Consider the following 13,873-nt stretch of genomic DNA (forward strand, 5'->3'; position numbering starts at 1 on the left):
ACTTACCTATGTAAAAAATTATCGTATTCATTCGAAGAACATTTTGGGAAAGCACATTCAGATTCTGATTCATTCTGATATTTTCAGCTAAAATTTGCAATCAAAGAGAAAAAAAAAATTATATCCAATAAGAGCTAAACAATGATTGGAAACACAAAACTTGCATTTTCCAATAATACCTGTTAATTTCTCAAACATTTTTTTTTATTTAAATTTATTTATTTTACAACTTTTCCAAAGCAAATTTATTTTTAAATTTTTTTAACAACTTTTCCAAAGCAAATCGTTCAACTATGCGAGAGCTGTGCTTTCTTCCAAAAACAGTAATGGCGTCTCTTGATACGTTTAAGGTAACACGGGAGACCGTGTTATTTTCCCTATCTTTTGTCTCGCTCTAACAATTTTCATCCAAACTTTGCGAAAGCAAATCTCAAGTTTTAGTGAACCGATAAAGCTACACATGTAGAATACGCTTCCAATCGCAAAACGCAACATACCGTTAGCCATCTATACTTTGGTAGCGCAACTAGTCAGATGATGAGAGATTTGATTTTTCACGCATCCATCACATGCCGCTGTGGGGAAAAATGTTTTATTTTCCTGATATAAGACGGTTCACAGTGAAACAGTTAGGCGAAAAAGGTAGGAATATCCATTCTCTATGTTCTACATACGTTTGTTTTTTGTATTATTGCACTACTTTCATAAAAATTGAGATCCGGCTGGTAGGAGCACTAGTTTGAGGTTGGAAAACCAGGATATGTGAGGTTAGTTTCATTGGAACTTTCGCCTGAGCGATTTTTGCGCTTGAATAAAACACGCTTCGGGACATTCTCTGCTGCCCCTAAAAATACCATTGGGTAGATAAATGAATTCTCTACCATTGGATCTCATTCAATTTCATACATAAGTGAAGTAAGCGGTGAAAATAAATATTTTGTTCCGAATGTTTTGAAACCATGCATGAGTTTGACATTGCTCTCGTCAACCATCATCATGACGACAGCATCACACCCCACCGGACGAATTGTCGTATTGGGAGCGAATTATAGGGTGTTTTATGTATTTTGGACAGTGCGTTACGCGTATACAATTTGGCCACTTCCATTTGATTTTGCCGTAAATGGCCAAATTATATACGCATAACAGTCTGTCCAAAATGCCTTGATCACCCTAGTGATACTTTTTAACAACGATATATAGAGTGGTACTTGAGATTTGCTTCTTCATGGTGCTTATAATGATGTCCCGTGTGGCCTTAAAGAATAATAAACCATGATCAATTTAGGTTATTATTTTGAAGGTGGACATGGAAATAAATTAAACCCTATCACCTTGAAGATTACCGTGGCTGCAATTAATTTAACTGTGTAGTGAATGAGCTGTATGTTTGAATGAAACATATTGAGGATTGTTGAAACAGCGCCAAAATGGAATCAAATATACAGCTCATTCACTACAAACTGAATCCTGTAATTCTTAAATACATGGTCATGATTACGTTTACTCCAACATTGATTTCAGTATAGAAGGCCTTAACACATGTTAGAGTAAACAAAGGCATCAACTCACTGCACTGGCGTCATCAGCGTCGGCCGGCGACTAAGAGCCCAAATCAAAAGGGCTCAATAGCTTTTGATGAAATAAAAGCCTCTTTATAGTTTTTAGTAGAATTTTGGGCTAAAATGATAGTAATGAATATTTATTGCAATAAATCAATTTGTTCAGCGACTTTCTGAATAATAAAATAATATAGAACGTTTAATTTACAAGTGGAGCTTGAAAATAGGTTCAACCAAGTGTCGCTATTTAATATTAAAATTGCGTAGTTTGGTACATGGTAACATGGAATTCAAAAACGTTCGCAAAAAGAATTTCTAGTTGATGTTTACATTAGTTATTGACATAGCATGGGAGATACAATTATACATGTAGAACAAGCCATTAAATATAAATAATAGTTTTTGCTGTTTTTCTACGTATTCCATGACATTTTCCCCCTATTTATTTATTCATAATTCAAAATCAATTTGTAAAGAATAACTTCAATCATGAAATCGAATTTATTTTGATTAAAATTTGTTCACTCTGAATACCACCGAATGATCAAGAATGATTTCTACCACTAATTTTACGACAAAGTATAACAATATCAACCTTAAAACTATATAGAGAATTCACGAAATATCACGTAACCTTCATCACCTCACGCAACATCTGGTTGCACAACGCCGCATACGGATTCAGCTCGATCAGTTGCGTTCGGGCAAATTTGCTGCCCAGCTTTGCCGCCGCTTCAAAATCCTCCCGAGCCCCGTCTGTATCCTTGTTCTTCCTTCGAAGCACTCCTCGCTGGCAAAGCGCCCGACAGCCCGTCCTGCCGGACCGATTCGAAAGCTTCAGCGCCTGTTCGATGTCTTCCAGTGCCGCTGTAAAAAAAAACATAGAAAACCGATTCAGTCGTAGCTTTTGCTAGTCACCGCCAGGAGGCGCACCAAGTTTACCTTTCTCATCGCCCAAGTAGCGATGTGCTTGGGCTCGATTATTCCACGGAGCAGGTCGTTCCGGTGCTGCTTCAATGCTTTTGCTGAACAGTTCAATCGCTTCGTGTAGTTTTCCACCCTCGGCCAGTTCGATTGCGTCGATTTCGAGTTTCTTGGACTGTTGGATGCGGGGGTTGTCCGGCTCGACGAGGTCTGGCGGAAAAGTTCAGATCAATGTTTGCCTTCTGTCTGTTCAAAAAAAGCTTCGTTGACTGTACTTTGGGGTCATATTGATCCTAAATTCAAATCGTTATGAGTTCGCGAAATTTAGCGTACAGATTTAGCGAATCCATCGTGATTTAAGTTTGGGGTCAATATGACCACAAGCCACTCTCTAGAAAACTTCTTTTCACGATATTTGAAAATAAGTTACGGCTCTCCAAATGCTCTGGGGTCATTTTGACCCCAGAATACAGACAAAAGGTTATGGTGCATTTTATGACTCGATAAGTTAATTGATCATGACATGAATTAAATGCAATTAGTAATCAATCAACATGTCAGGCCTTTGTGGTTAATTATTATTTATGATGTTAACCCATGTTCACATATTGAAGAAACAATTCTAGTTCAAATACCTTGCAGATCATCAGGAAACTCCTCCTTTCCAGTGTAGATCAGTTCTTCGCCACCGATTTGCGAAGGGTTGAAAATTGATTCCAACACCTGTCGATCGTGCTCACTCAAGCAATCACGGTTCAAGTTCGACATTCTGAACTTCTTCGTTCTAAGATCTGCACTACTCAACACTTTTGAAACGACTGATTCGTCGTCTGGGTTTGTTTAGAAGTTTCCACACCGTCCATAGGAATCCAAGCCCACAAAAAGACTTGATTTGCATAGTCAGACTTGAAACCGGGTCCGGCATTAGTCGTCAAGCCACTACTGATGACGATTCAGAACCACAACAAAAACAAGTTTGGGATGGGATGTGAGCGTGGAGGCAGGTATCCAATCCGTTCAACAGGTAGACGAACATGTGTGCGATGGATAATCGTTATCACATGCATGAACGAAAGCCGGTTTTTGGAAGCAGACGCAGACGTTGTCGGTTCGCCAACGAAACGTCGACAACTTTTTTGGACTTTTATAGTTTCCAAGCATGGTGTTTTATAGCGCGACGACTGTCGCAAACTCTCCATAATTCGATGTTTTGCGTCAATGGCGGTTTAAATGCGAACCACAATCACAAAATGCATCAAGCGATGGACTAATTATTTCATTAGTAAATTGGAAATAAGAAGCACACCAAATATGGATTGCGTGCTGCAATGTGACCTTATGCGCGCAGTTGTTCGCAAAAATGCCTTTCTAATTGATTAATTGTTTGATTGTCGATTGGGTTTGAACTTTAGTGGAACAGAAGAACTAGAATGGAATACGGCGTATGTTGAATTTTTATTGCCTATATTTTTTAGCTTCATTTGTATTATTTTTAATACCATACTTCACTACATTAACTAGGTATTTCATAAATGGTTATATCACACACTAGGGGTATTCACTAAAAGCTGCGTAAAGGGAAATTATGCGTAACTTGGGCAAAGAAACATTTCACATGAAATATTCCTCCTCTGATTCTATTGGACGTCAAATGAGAGATTTTTAATCTAGTCACCCACTGAAAACGTCAACTAAATTCTCGAAAATAGCTTTGTTTTATAAGTTTTTATGTACGACTAGAATCTCCGGTACAATTCAGCCGTTCCTACATTATTATTAAAGGTAAACATTTAACCTAAAAGGCAATCTATAAGTCCATCTATGGACCCATCGAAAAACACCAATATATGTATATTTGTTTCTAGGACTTTCGTGGGAGCATCTGGAGCTGGTTCCGAATCGACAGCGAGTTTCAACCAGTTAACGATTAGACAAACTTCTTCCTAATTCCCCAGCAGTGTGATTTGTGTTCTAAATGTGTTTTTTGGTGTGTAGCTTATAATAAAAATCAAATTTAGTCCGATACAGATTTCAAATTCTGCAGTACCGTTTGTCGTCAATCATTGAACGTGTTACCTCAAACACAATTCCCTCCCCGTCTCAAATATGATAACTCCTTCTAGCCAATTCAAATGTATATCCAAGCTCCTTTTATTTGTAGACTTGTTTAAAATCATTATCTGATGTAAGACATTGTTCAATATCCCAAACTTTTTGGGACACATAATAAAACCAACTATGAGCTTTAAACATCCGGTACAACCACATATCGATAGTAATGGCGATGGGTTATGTACAGTATATTCTATATTTGAATTTAATGTTTGCACTTGTAACTTGTAGTCAAATATTTTTATTCATTTTCGTAGATTCTTTTGTTCTCAGTAACACGAATATTTACAAAAATAAATTTAAAGTTGTTCGTTTGGATTCCCAATATTGACGTTTGTTATATTTCCAAAGAATTCTCAGCTTCCTTAGATTGAAAGACCGTTGAATGTCATCATCCTGAAACGTTTCATTGGTTATTTACGCATTGTAATGAAACATTTAAAATACTCACTTTAGCATGACTTACGCAGCGCTTTACGCTGTTTAGTGAATACCCCTACTATCATTCTAATTTGGTAAAACTAATTAGTATATTCTTGACATTTTGTTAAACACAAGTTTTACGGAATATGTGGGGTTTAGATCGTTGCCTACAATAACAAATTCGAATTTTACGTCCCAATTTGGTATTGCAATTCTTCTTGCTTCAACGAGGGTTTCAAAAGTGTTTGCGATCAAATAATAATGTCTAGATTACTTTCGATGTGTTTTTTCTATGTAGCTCTTAAATAAATTAAAGCGAAACTGGTAGCGCTGAAAATTACTTCGTGGGAAATTTGAAATGTAACAGGGACTTGTTCAAAATCAAAGTCGTCGTGAGTACAAAGCTGACTAGATTCATAGTAGGGTTTCTACAAGATAAAAAAATAAAGAATTGCTTGGAAAAAAGTTCCAGTAGTGATGCTTGGCAATAAAGTCTCCAATGACAAAAACGTCGGAGTGAAATTCGAAGTAGTTTTTGATTATAATTGTATTAGTTTCTTGTGTCGCCGTTCCAAAGTGTTTTTTATGATGTTGGATAACGTCTTACGGCAACATATTGGGGTACAATTTCGAAAAACGAAAATCGCTCTCGTCACGAAAAGTAGTTAGATTTTGACTGTTAATAACATATTAACACCCGGATAGATCTTCGAGATTCTAGCACCAATCGATTGGAAATCTTTCTACAAATCGACTCCATTAATGAAAACTATTGATTTTCATGACTAAACTATTTATAAAAGGGTAAATATCGAGGCATGTCTTATTTTCCATAGACAAACACATTTTTCTTGTTGCTATCCAGCTTTTTAAAAGCGCTAATGGCTGCCGCAAATAGGCTAGCTTTCTGGTAGGGATAAGTCGATTTGACGTTTGGCTTGGGTCGTTTTATATTGAACGGACCCAAGCCAAACGTCATATCGACTGATCCCTACCAGAAAGCAAGCATACTTGCGGCAGCCATTAGTGCTCATAAAAAGCTGGATAAGGTTTTGACGTTTTGAAGTTTACATGTACCGTAATTTCGGGTGAACTTGATCATTTTTCACTGTTTTCCATGTCTGTTTTCTATTATGATGCCAATGCCAAACAACTGAATGCAAAACAACAAGTACTATCGTGAACCTCATTGGCTCATATACTGAACTTTTCATACAAATGTGATTTTAGTACTGAAAATCGTCTCTACAATAAAAAATCGAGGCATCTCATTCTGGGGTAAAATTGATCACTTGTTATATCAATTATTGTTAGTTTTGAAAACAACTTTACTTGTTCAATTCGGGCTCCCTGAATCCAAATCTCGCATACTCTGAGATAACGCCCTAAAAGCCATTGGTAACCATGTGTGTAGCTCGTTGTTTCTGAGCAAGTGAAGGAATAAACATCCAAACCAACATCACTGGTAGGTAGATAATGATCCTTTCTTCACCATAGAGTAGTTAAAACAACGTGTAAATCCATTCAAATGCTCAGAAACAATGAGCTACATACATGGTTACCAATGGCTTTTAGGGCGAGATCATAAGTTATGCGAGAAATATGCTTGCTAAGTTCTTGGCTGTTGGATTATAATACTCGAATCTCTGGAGCATGTAAATTACTTCTAGAGCTACCCAATCATGAAGACCACCCAAGTAACAATTTTAGTTTTACGAATTACTTGCAGGGTGCTATAAATAAACGCCCATAAAACCACGGTCAAGGCGCTGTTGCCTTCATCGCATCCCCCAAAACCTCTTGTAGATTAGAACGTGACTAGTTGGCCCACTCTGAAAGAGGCTATAAAATGTACAATTATGTCACACGAATAAAGCAAAATAGCATTTATGGAAGCTATTTTAAGGCAACCTGTTCTAGATGAATGTCGCATCATCTCGAAAATGAATTTATCATAACGTCGATCTTGCTGGATTTATTACAACGTACACAAAACAAAATAAGATTGAGAACACGTCTGTGATAATTTATTTCGTAGTGCTTTTTATTTAATGTGATTTATTTGGTTATAGTGCTCAAATCTTTAGTGCCGAGTGAGATTTATTGTGAAATGTGATGGCAAAGAAGTAAATTTCCCTTTGCCCCCTCTGGAAGTGGCATATTTCCATAAATTTAGCATTTGCCATGTATTTTAGGCCAGGTGAAGAATAAAACATATTCAACATTTCTTGGATCGATTGGACAGTGATTGTGCTTTAAATTATATTCAGTTAGTTTATTCATCACACCATAGCGTAAAATGCACGATTCCATGGAGATAATATGATTTGAAAAAGTGAAATTGTGGCAACCGGAGTGAAATGAATATGGCGGAACCATAATTGATTGATTGTCATCGACAAATGCTGTTTTGTCATCATAAATACACAAATAAGGGCACACTGCTATGATTCGGCATTTGCGAATGTAAAATTGCCAGAACAAATGCTGATTGAAGATGATGCAGCTTTTTTTCGCTTTTCATGGTAACCAAGCAGCATTCAACAAAGTTTGCAGTTTGGGTATGCTCAGGGCCGGATTTACAAATGTGGAGGCACGGGGTCCATTATCTGTGGGGGCCCTTTTTTATTACGTTAAAAAATACTTCGAACTCCCTATGAACGTAAACCAATCTGACATTTAAAATCATGTTGGTAATGTTTTTTTTGTATTTAATACTTCTTAGTGGTTTTTATATGTTTACAGGTTGAATTCAATGTTTTTTGTCAATATCGATGTCACTCAATGCCAATGTCAAGTTGTTGAACAAACATGTTTATTTAACAGTTCAGTGTTGAAGAAATTGCTATAGGGCTGGTAGCAAGTCTTTTTCTAAAGACTTGCCAACAAACATTTTCACGGAATAAGAGTTGAACAAACCATTCTCAAACATATTTCAGCAGAATAAATTGTTATGAAGCTACTAATGTTTGTTGGGAAGCTCTCTATTTTAATGAAAGTCTCTGAATAGTTGTGGAATTTACGGCTAAGCAGTCTTGGAATGATTCCGATAGGGCACTTCATCAAGCAAATGAAACGAACCACAGGAGGAGGGTTGAGCAAAAGGGAAAAATTGCGCCATTTGCCAAACAAGAAATACGTAAATTGAAAGTGGTTCCGAATAGTGTAAGACCTTTTTCAAAAAAAAATTTAGTTGTACTATTTTATAATTTTTGGACAAGTAATAACGAACAATATCCATCTCACAGCATGTACCAACGACGATTTAAACATAGGACAGTTAAAGTTAGACCAAACACTAGACAAAAAACGACAAATTAATGTAAGTCATATAACACAAATGTGTAAAACACTATTAACAATTGAACAAATTACAGCTCCCCTGAGGAAGACACAATCCCCGTGTCGAAACGTTGGGTTGAAACAAAACTCGTTTTAATCATTCCAAGACTGCTTAGCCGTAAATTCCACAGTTAAAATAAACAGTCGATTGCTCCACAAAAATCTCTGAATAGTCTTTAATGTTAATAGAAGATCTCTAAGATCTCTATTTTAATCAAAATGCTCCCTAGAGTCACTTTTCCCCTCATTAGGATTGCAGTGGCTCCAGATAAAAAAATCAAGAACTTTAATGCAGCTTTTCAGCCGGTTCATTAAGAATTTCATCTAACATGTCTCATTAAATAACTTCAAAAAATTTTCCAGTGATTTTTCCAGAGATTCAGGGACTCATACTGGGGTCCCTCTAGTTTTTATTTCTTTCAGCGATTTTTCAAAGGATGCTTAGGACTTTCTCCAAGAAAACCGTGAGCACTGCAACGATTTATCTCGATTTATTTCCTCAGCGACCTCGAGTTTATTTTTCCAGAGACTATATTAGGAGTTCCTCCAGGTATTTTTTTGTTACTAATCCTCCAACCAAACTCTACAATTGCTACTTAAGAAATCGATCACCTGATAGAATCATGGAGGATCTAAGCCTTCCTTGAAAAATATTTAATAACATCTTTGGAGAAATTTCTTGGGTAATTACTATTGTTATCCTAAATTCAGATTACATTCTTGAGATATCCGAAACAAAATTCTTGGAGGAGTTCCACAGAAAATAATAACTTAATCTTCGGAATTATCTCTGAATCTTTGGGAAAATTCTCAAATTCTCACGAGATTCCTAGAAAAAATCATTAAAAAAATACACACAGTAATACGAGCTGTAATGAATCTAATTATTCGTGAAAGTTCAACTATAAATATTTTTGTCGAGATTTGTGGGGGCCCGGGGGCCATGGCCCCCTCGGCCCCCCGTAAATGCGGCCCTGGCGTATGCTATTATGAAGAATATACGCAGAAACAATGAAAATGGACATTAGTTTGTCGTTTTTCGCCAGAAATAAGTGTTCGCAATGCATCGAAATGCATTCGCAATCCATCTGAAAAGCCCAAATACTTATTCAAAAGGTATAAATAAGGTACCGTTTTGATTCATATTACGGACAGCTTCAAATTCCGGACACTCTCGTTTGTATGGGAAACATTTCACACGAAATGTTTCAATTTTCGCCGTCCAAAAGTTCTCATTTTCGAGGCTCGTTTTATTAGGTTTTTTCCATAAATATCATTGCAAATTTATAATGCCCAACTACCTTAGACGTCTCTTAAGTGGTTGAACGATTTCAATTGATGATTTGACTGTTCCACTAATGATTATCATGAGCTGTCCGTAATTCGAATCAAAGCGTCCGGAATATGAGGCAAAAGTGAGGGAGCGTCCGGAATAAGAATCATGAAAAGGCCACACGATTTGATTTATTTAAAATTATTCAAGTTGCGGACGCGTATTCTTTACCCACCATCCGAAAGTTAAGGGCTTCCGACACTCGATAACGCTAAAAAATCATACAGAATGATTTATTTTGTATGGTCCAAGCTGGGTTATACTTCACTGAGGCCTTAAGTGTCCGTAATATGAATCAAAACGGTAAGTTATCAAGATTAAAGTGCAGGTCAATCAGTTTAAACGCAGCTTTTATGACAACAAGGTGTATTATATCAATCTTTTATCATAGCCGTCACAAATAAGTATCATTCAGCCTCCATATGCAGTTTAAATGAGGTATTATATGCTGCAATAAAGCTGGTTTTGTAGCCACACAATTTTAACTTTATAGTTTGTCTGTGAAAGGTTTTAAAAACAACTAACCGCTTAGAAAAATACTATTGGTCATGAATTCCAAACATTAAGTTTGTTTTAACTGGTACGGTGAACGTTTCACAAACAGTTGATTTTATGTCGAACAATATGAATCTTACGGCTAGAAACTATTTAAAGCTATTTAAGCAGTCCATACCAATCAGTAACATTATCTGGTAGAGTCCAAATAGTGTTGAACAATATATAATTAAAACTCAACAGAAATTAAAAACAACAGTTTGCGGAATGGTTTCGTGCTAATATTTTGATAACTCACTATCACAAGCGTGTTTTACTATATGTTATTTTTTTCTAACAGTTTGGCAAACTGTTGCACGTATTGGTATTTGTATGCAACGAATTACGCAACATTTGTGGTACACGCTTCAAAAAATTGTCGCGAAGGCCACGTGAGTATCGTATTGTTAGCAGAATTATTTTAATTTTTCACGCAAATTAACGTTTATTACAGAAACTTAAATCAATAACATCTTGACTGAAAAAAAAAAAAATATTGCTCTTATTTCCAAGTAAAAATGTGTGAAAATGTGGGACAGTTTTTTTCCGCTAAGTTACACACAGCTGCTGGCAATTTTTTTAAGAGTGTGTCTCTTTGCGTTCCGAAAATTTGCAGCAAAACTTCAAGGATTCATCAACGCAATTTAATAGTGAAATTAGCGTCGTTTGTATCTGCTCATAATACGATATCAATGTTGTCATCAACATGGCAGGCCGTTGTCGTTACTGTCGGAGCAAGGGTCGATTTACTACGACTCTAGGTCAAAGTGGCCATCGGAAGAACAGCTCCAAACATTGCTGCTTTCTATCCTCAGGTAAGGTTGAAAACTCATTGGTTATTTGGCCTGTGTTATGATTCTCCGCTCCCTGTTTAATTTTCTAGCAAACCGGACAACAATCCAGTGATCCCCGACAGCCGCTTCGGATTCGTTTCCTGTGGCAGCCGTATAGCATCCTTGAGAACAATCCAAATATCAAAAGGTGTCCAAAGACCATCCCTAAAACGAATGTAATTCTGTCGAACAGCTGCTTCCAGTGTGAAACTGATAATCAAACTGGCCACTGGAAAGAGAGTGGTTTAAAATAAATGTTTTATGTAACAATATTGAGCGTTTTGCACCTTATTAGACTACTGTGCAGAAAATTTTTGCACAGTGAATATTTGCACACCTCACACATCAGTCTAACAGCATACTTTGATACTAACTTTTTTCGTCTTTGTTTTGATTTTGTGCTCCAAAAATGACATCCACGCACCACCATGTAACGCATTTTATATGAACATTTTACAAATCTTGTATGAGCTGTAACATCCGAAAGACCCTCATCCTACCTCTTCAGCGTTATTAAATCAGTGAATAAGCTCTTGACTTATCCACCGGTGAACTAAATTGGATCGATCCAGGAATTCAATCCGAACATTGCCAGAAACGCCAACGAAAGAATGCTACAGTGACCAGAGGAGAATTCACACCTCTTGATGACGAGTTGAGTTCGTTTCTCAACGTAGAGTATTTGAGTGAACCGTTAGATAACGACAAGATCAAGTTGCTGAAAGTTCTTACGTTAAAAGGAATGCCGATTTGATAATCTATTATATCCTGAATCTGTGGGAAACATATCTGATTCTGGATATGATTTAGATGATTCTACCATAATAGATTCAACAATCAATAGTTTTCCAAAGAAAAAACTTCCCAATGAGCCTTACGGTTGCTGACTGTTATAAAATACTTATCCCTTCCCCAATCTCCCGTTTGCCGTCCGCGCTTCCAAGGGCCATGTAAAAAGAACAATGTAAAAGAATTCTGATAATGGGGTGTAGCTGACAATACGGTGGAGATTTTTAACATCAATGCTGGTTGCTTTCAAATAAACATAACCATAACGTAGTATTCACCCAATCTATTTGACTGCTTTGAATTTATTTGAAACGTCATGCATAGCTTTCAAATCATACGCCTGCTGATGTCAAGGAGTGTGGAAATTGTCTCCGGCACATGAACAATTTCATTAGAATCTAAAAATTCGTGCAACGGTCAATATTTGATTCAAACCAAAGGGGTGGATCACTTGTTTGATGCACATCAAATGTGCATTGAATTGCATCAAATGCATTTTTTCGTGATTCACATCAACTTAGCCCTGAGGTTGAAAACTTCATTTTGTTATCATAGTAACGCGTTGTTTGTTATGAAAGTAAAACAGTACGAAAACCTGACGGCCTGGCCAAAATATGTTCTTGATGATCTGTAGAGCAGTTAGGAACGGGAACAATCAGTATTTCCTTCCCAAAAAGCATTTAGGCTGTTAAGTGACTCGCTGGTAGTTGACTGGGGCAGCGTCGTCGTTCCGCTGACAACGCGATTGAGTTTGCCTTCAAATTTTATCGTAGTTTCACGGTTCAATTTCAGAATTAGTGTAGACAAATTATATTTGCAGTATGGGATCACATATATTTTAGGTAGAAGATTGTGGAACTACAAAATAGTGATGAACGTCACCTAGTACACTTCAATTGCACATGGAGGCATAAGAGAGACTCTTTGGGACATAAAACGTTCAAGCTTCTATGAAACCTTCCGCTGAGAGATTCCACATTCTTCCAATGTAGACCAAACTTACTTTAAGACTTCATTTGTAATATAAATCGATTGTTTAATAAAGTAGAGATCATCTAGAAAAGCTAGAAATAAATCAACCTCCTCCCTCTCCCATAAGCTTTACTTCATAAATACAAGATTGACAATGGTTATGTATATAAATTTAGTCTATTCCATATCCACGGCGAGAATTCCCCAACAGTCTCCTAAAGCTTTTTTATAACTATTTCCATCTATAACAGCACCCTTCGCCAATGTTGATGCCGGTGCACTCATTCTGGTCAACAATTTGCAATCTTATCATGTCCTCATGACTTTGGACATCTTCCTTACTGAGTTCGCCAATCATGTCCTCTATTTCCAGCTTTGGTTATATGAAGCAGGTTTATCAGCAGTGTATTTCGAAGGAGAGCAATTTAGCCATTCCGGTACAATGCTATTTGGTCTATGGAATATTCTGTAACAAATCAATTAATAAATATTCAAATCAATAATCAGCTAACGACACAGCCATTTTTCTCTGATATGTCTTCAGTCTTACTTGATTCATATAGCAGGTAGCTGCCACGATAGTAAATTGAGTATGGACGAAATTGACACTCACACAACAACAATCAAACCTAGAGTTAGAAATCACAGCATACCATGAGTTTAGAAATTTTCAAAGAGAACGATTGCATTGAAATGCATTTTAATTTTCTCGATGCATCAAGAGTGATCCACCCCTTGTTCAAACCTCATAAATAATAAATAAATTTATTTATGCTGTTAATGCGCTTCTGAATTGCATGGATGGAAGTATCTTTTCAATAAATTATCAAAATAAATAAGACAAATAAATAAAAGGGACCCAGGGAGGTTTTTTTGCATATTCTCCAACCATTACTTAACCGTTCGCCAGACAGTAGGGGTTTGAAAAAATGGATTATATTTCAACAATTTCGGATACTATTCATTGAAAATTTTGTTCGAGAAAATGACGATTTTTCTATAGTTACATAACTTAACCGCCTATTCCCCACATTGTACTTTTCCAAATT

The 13,873-nt window shown here is 36.6% G+C and overlaps 1 protein-coding gene and 2 long non-coding RNA genes across 3 annotated transcripts; 2 read left to right on the forward strand and 1 right to left on the reverse strand.

Moving 5' to 3' along the window:
- Positions 1-1,990: 1,990 nt before the first annotated feature.
- LOC5567209 (tetratricopeptide repeat protein 36 homolog) lies at positions 1,991-3,406 on the reverse strand. Its single transcript, XM_001651588.2, has 3 exons — positions 3,122-3,406; positions 2,505-2,696; positions 1,991-2,429 (listed from the first exon to the last, which is right to left on the reverse strand). The coding sequence occupies exons 1-3, from the start codon at positions 3,252-3,254 to the stop codon at positions 2,188-2,190; spliced, it is 567 nt and encodes a 188-aa protein (XP_001651638.2). The 5' UTR covers positions 3,255-3,406; the 3' UTR covers positions 1,991-2,187.
- Positions 3,407-4,037: 631 nt separating this feature from the next.
- On the forward strand, positions 4,038-4,414 carry LOC110679494. Its single transcript, XR_002502528.1, has 2 exons — positions 4,038-4,268; positions 4,352-4,414. It is a non-coding gene; the product is annotated as an uncharacterized LOC110679494 (long non-coding RNA).
- A 3,707-nt stretch (positions 4,415-8,121) lies between these two features.
- On the forward strand, positions 8,122-8,511 carry LOC110677775. The gene is made up of 3 exons (XR_002501184.1): positions 8,122-8,186; positions 8,270-8,343; positions 8,399-8,511. It is a non-coding gene; the product is annotated as an uncharacterized LOC110677775 (long non-coding RNA).
- Positions 8,512-13,873: the final 5,362 nt, after the last annotated feature.

This window comes from Aedes aegypti, chromosome 3, assembly GCF_002204515.2.
Source record: "Aedes aegypti strain LVP_AGWG chromosome 3, AaegL5.0 Primary Assembly, whole genome shotgun sequence".
NCBI lineage: Eukaryota > Metazoa > Arthropoda > Insecta > Diptera > Culicidae > Aedes > Aedes aegypti.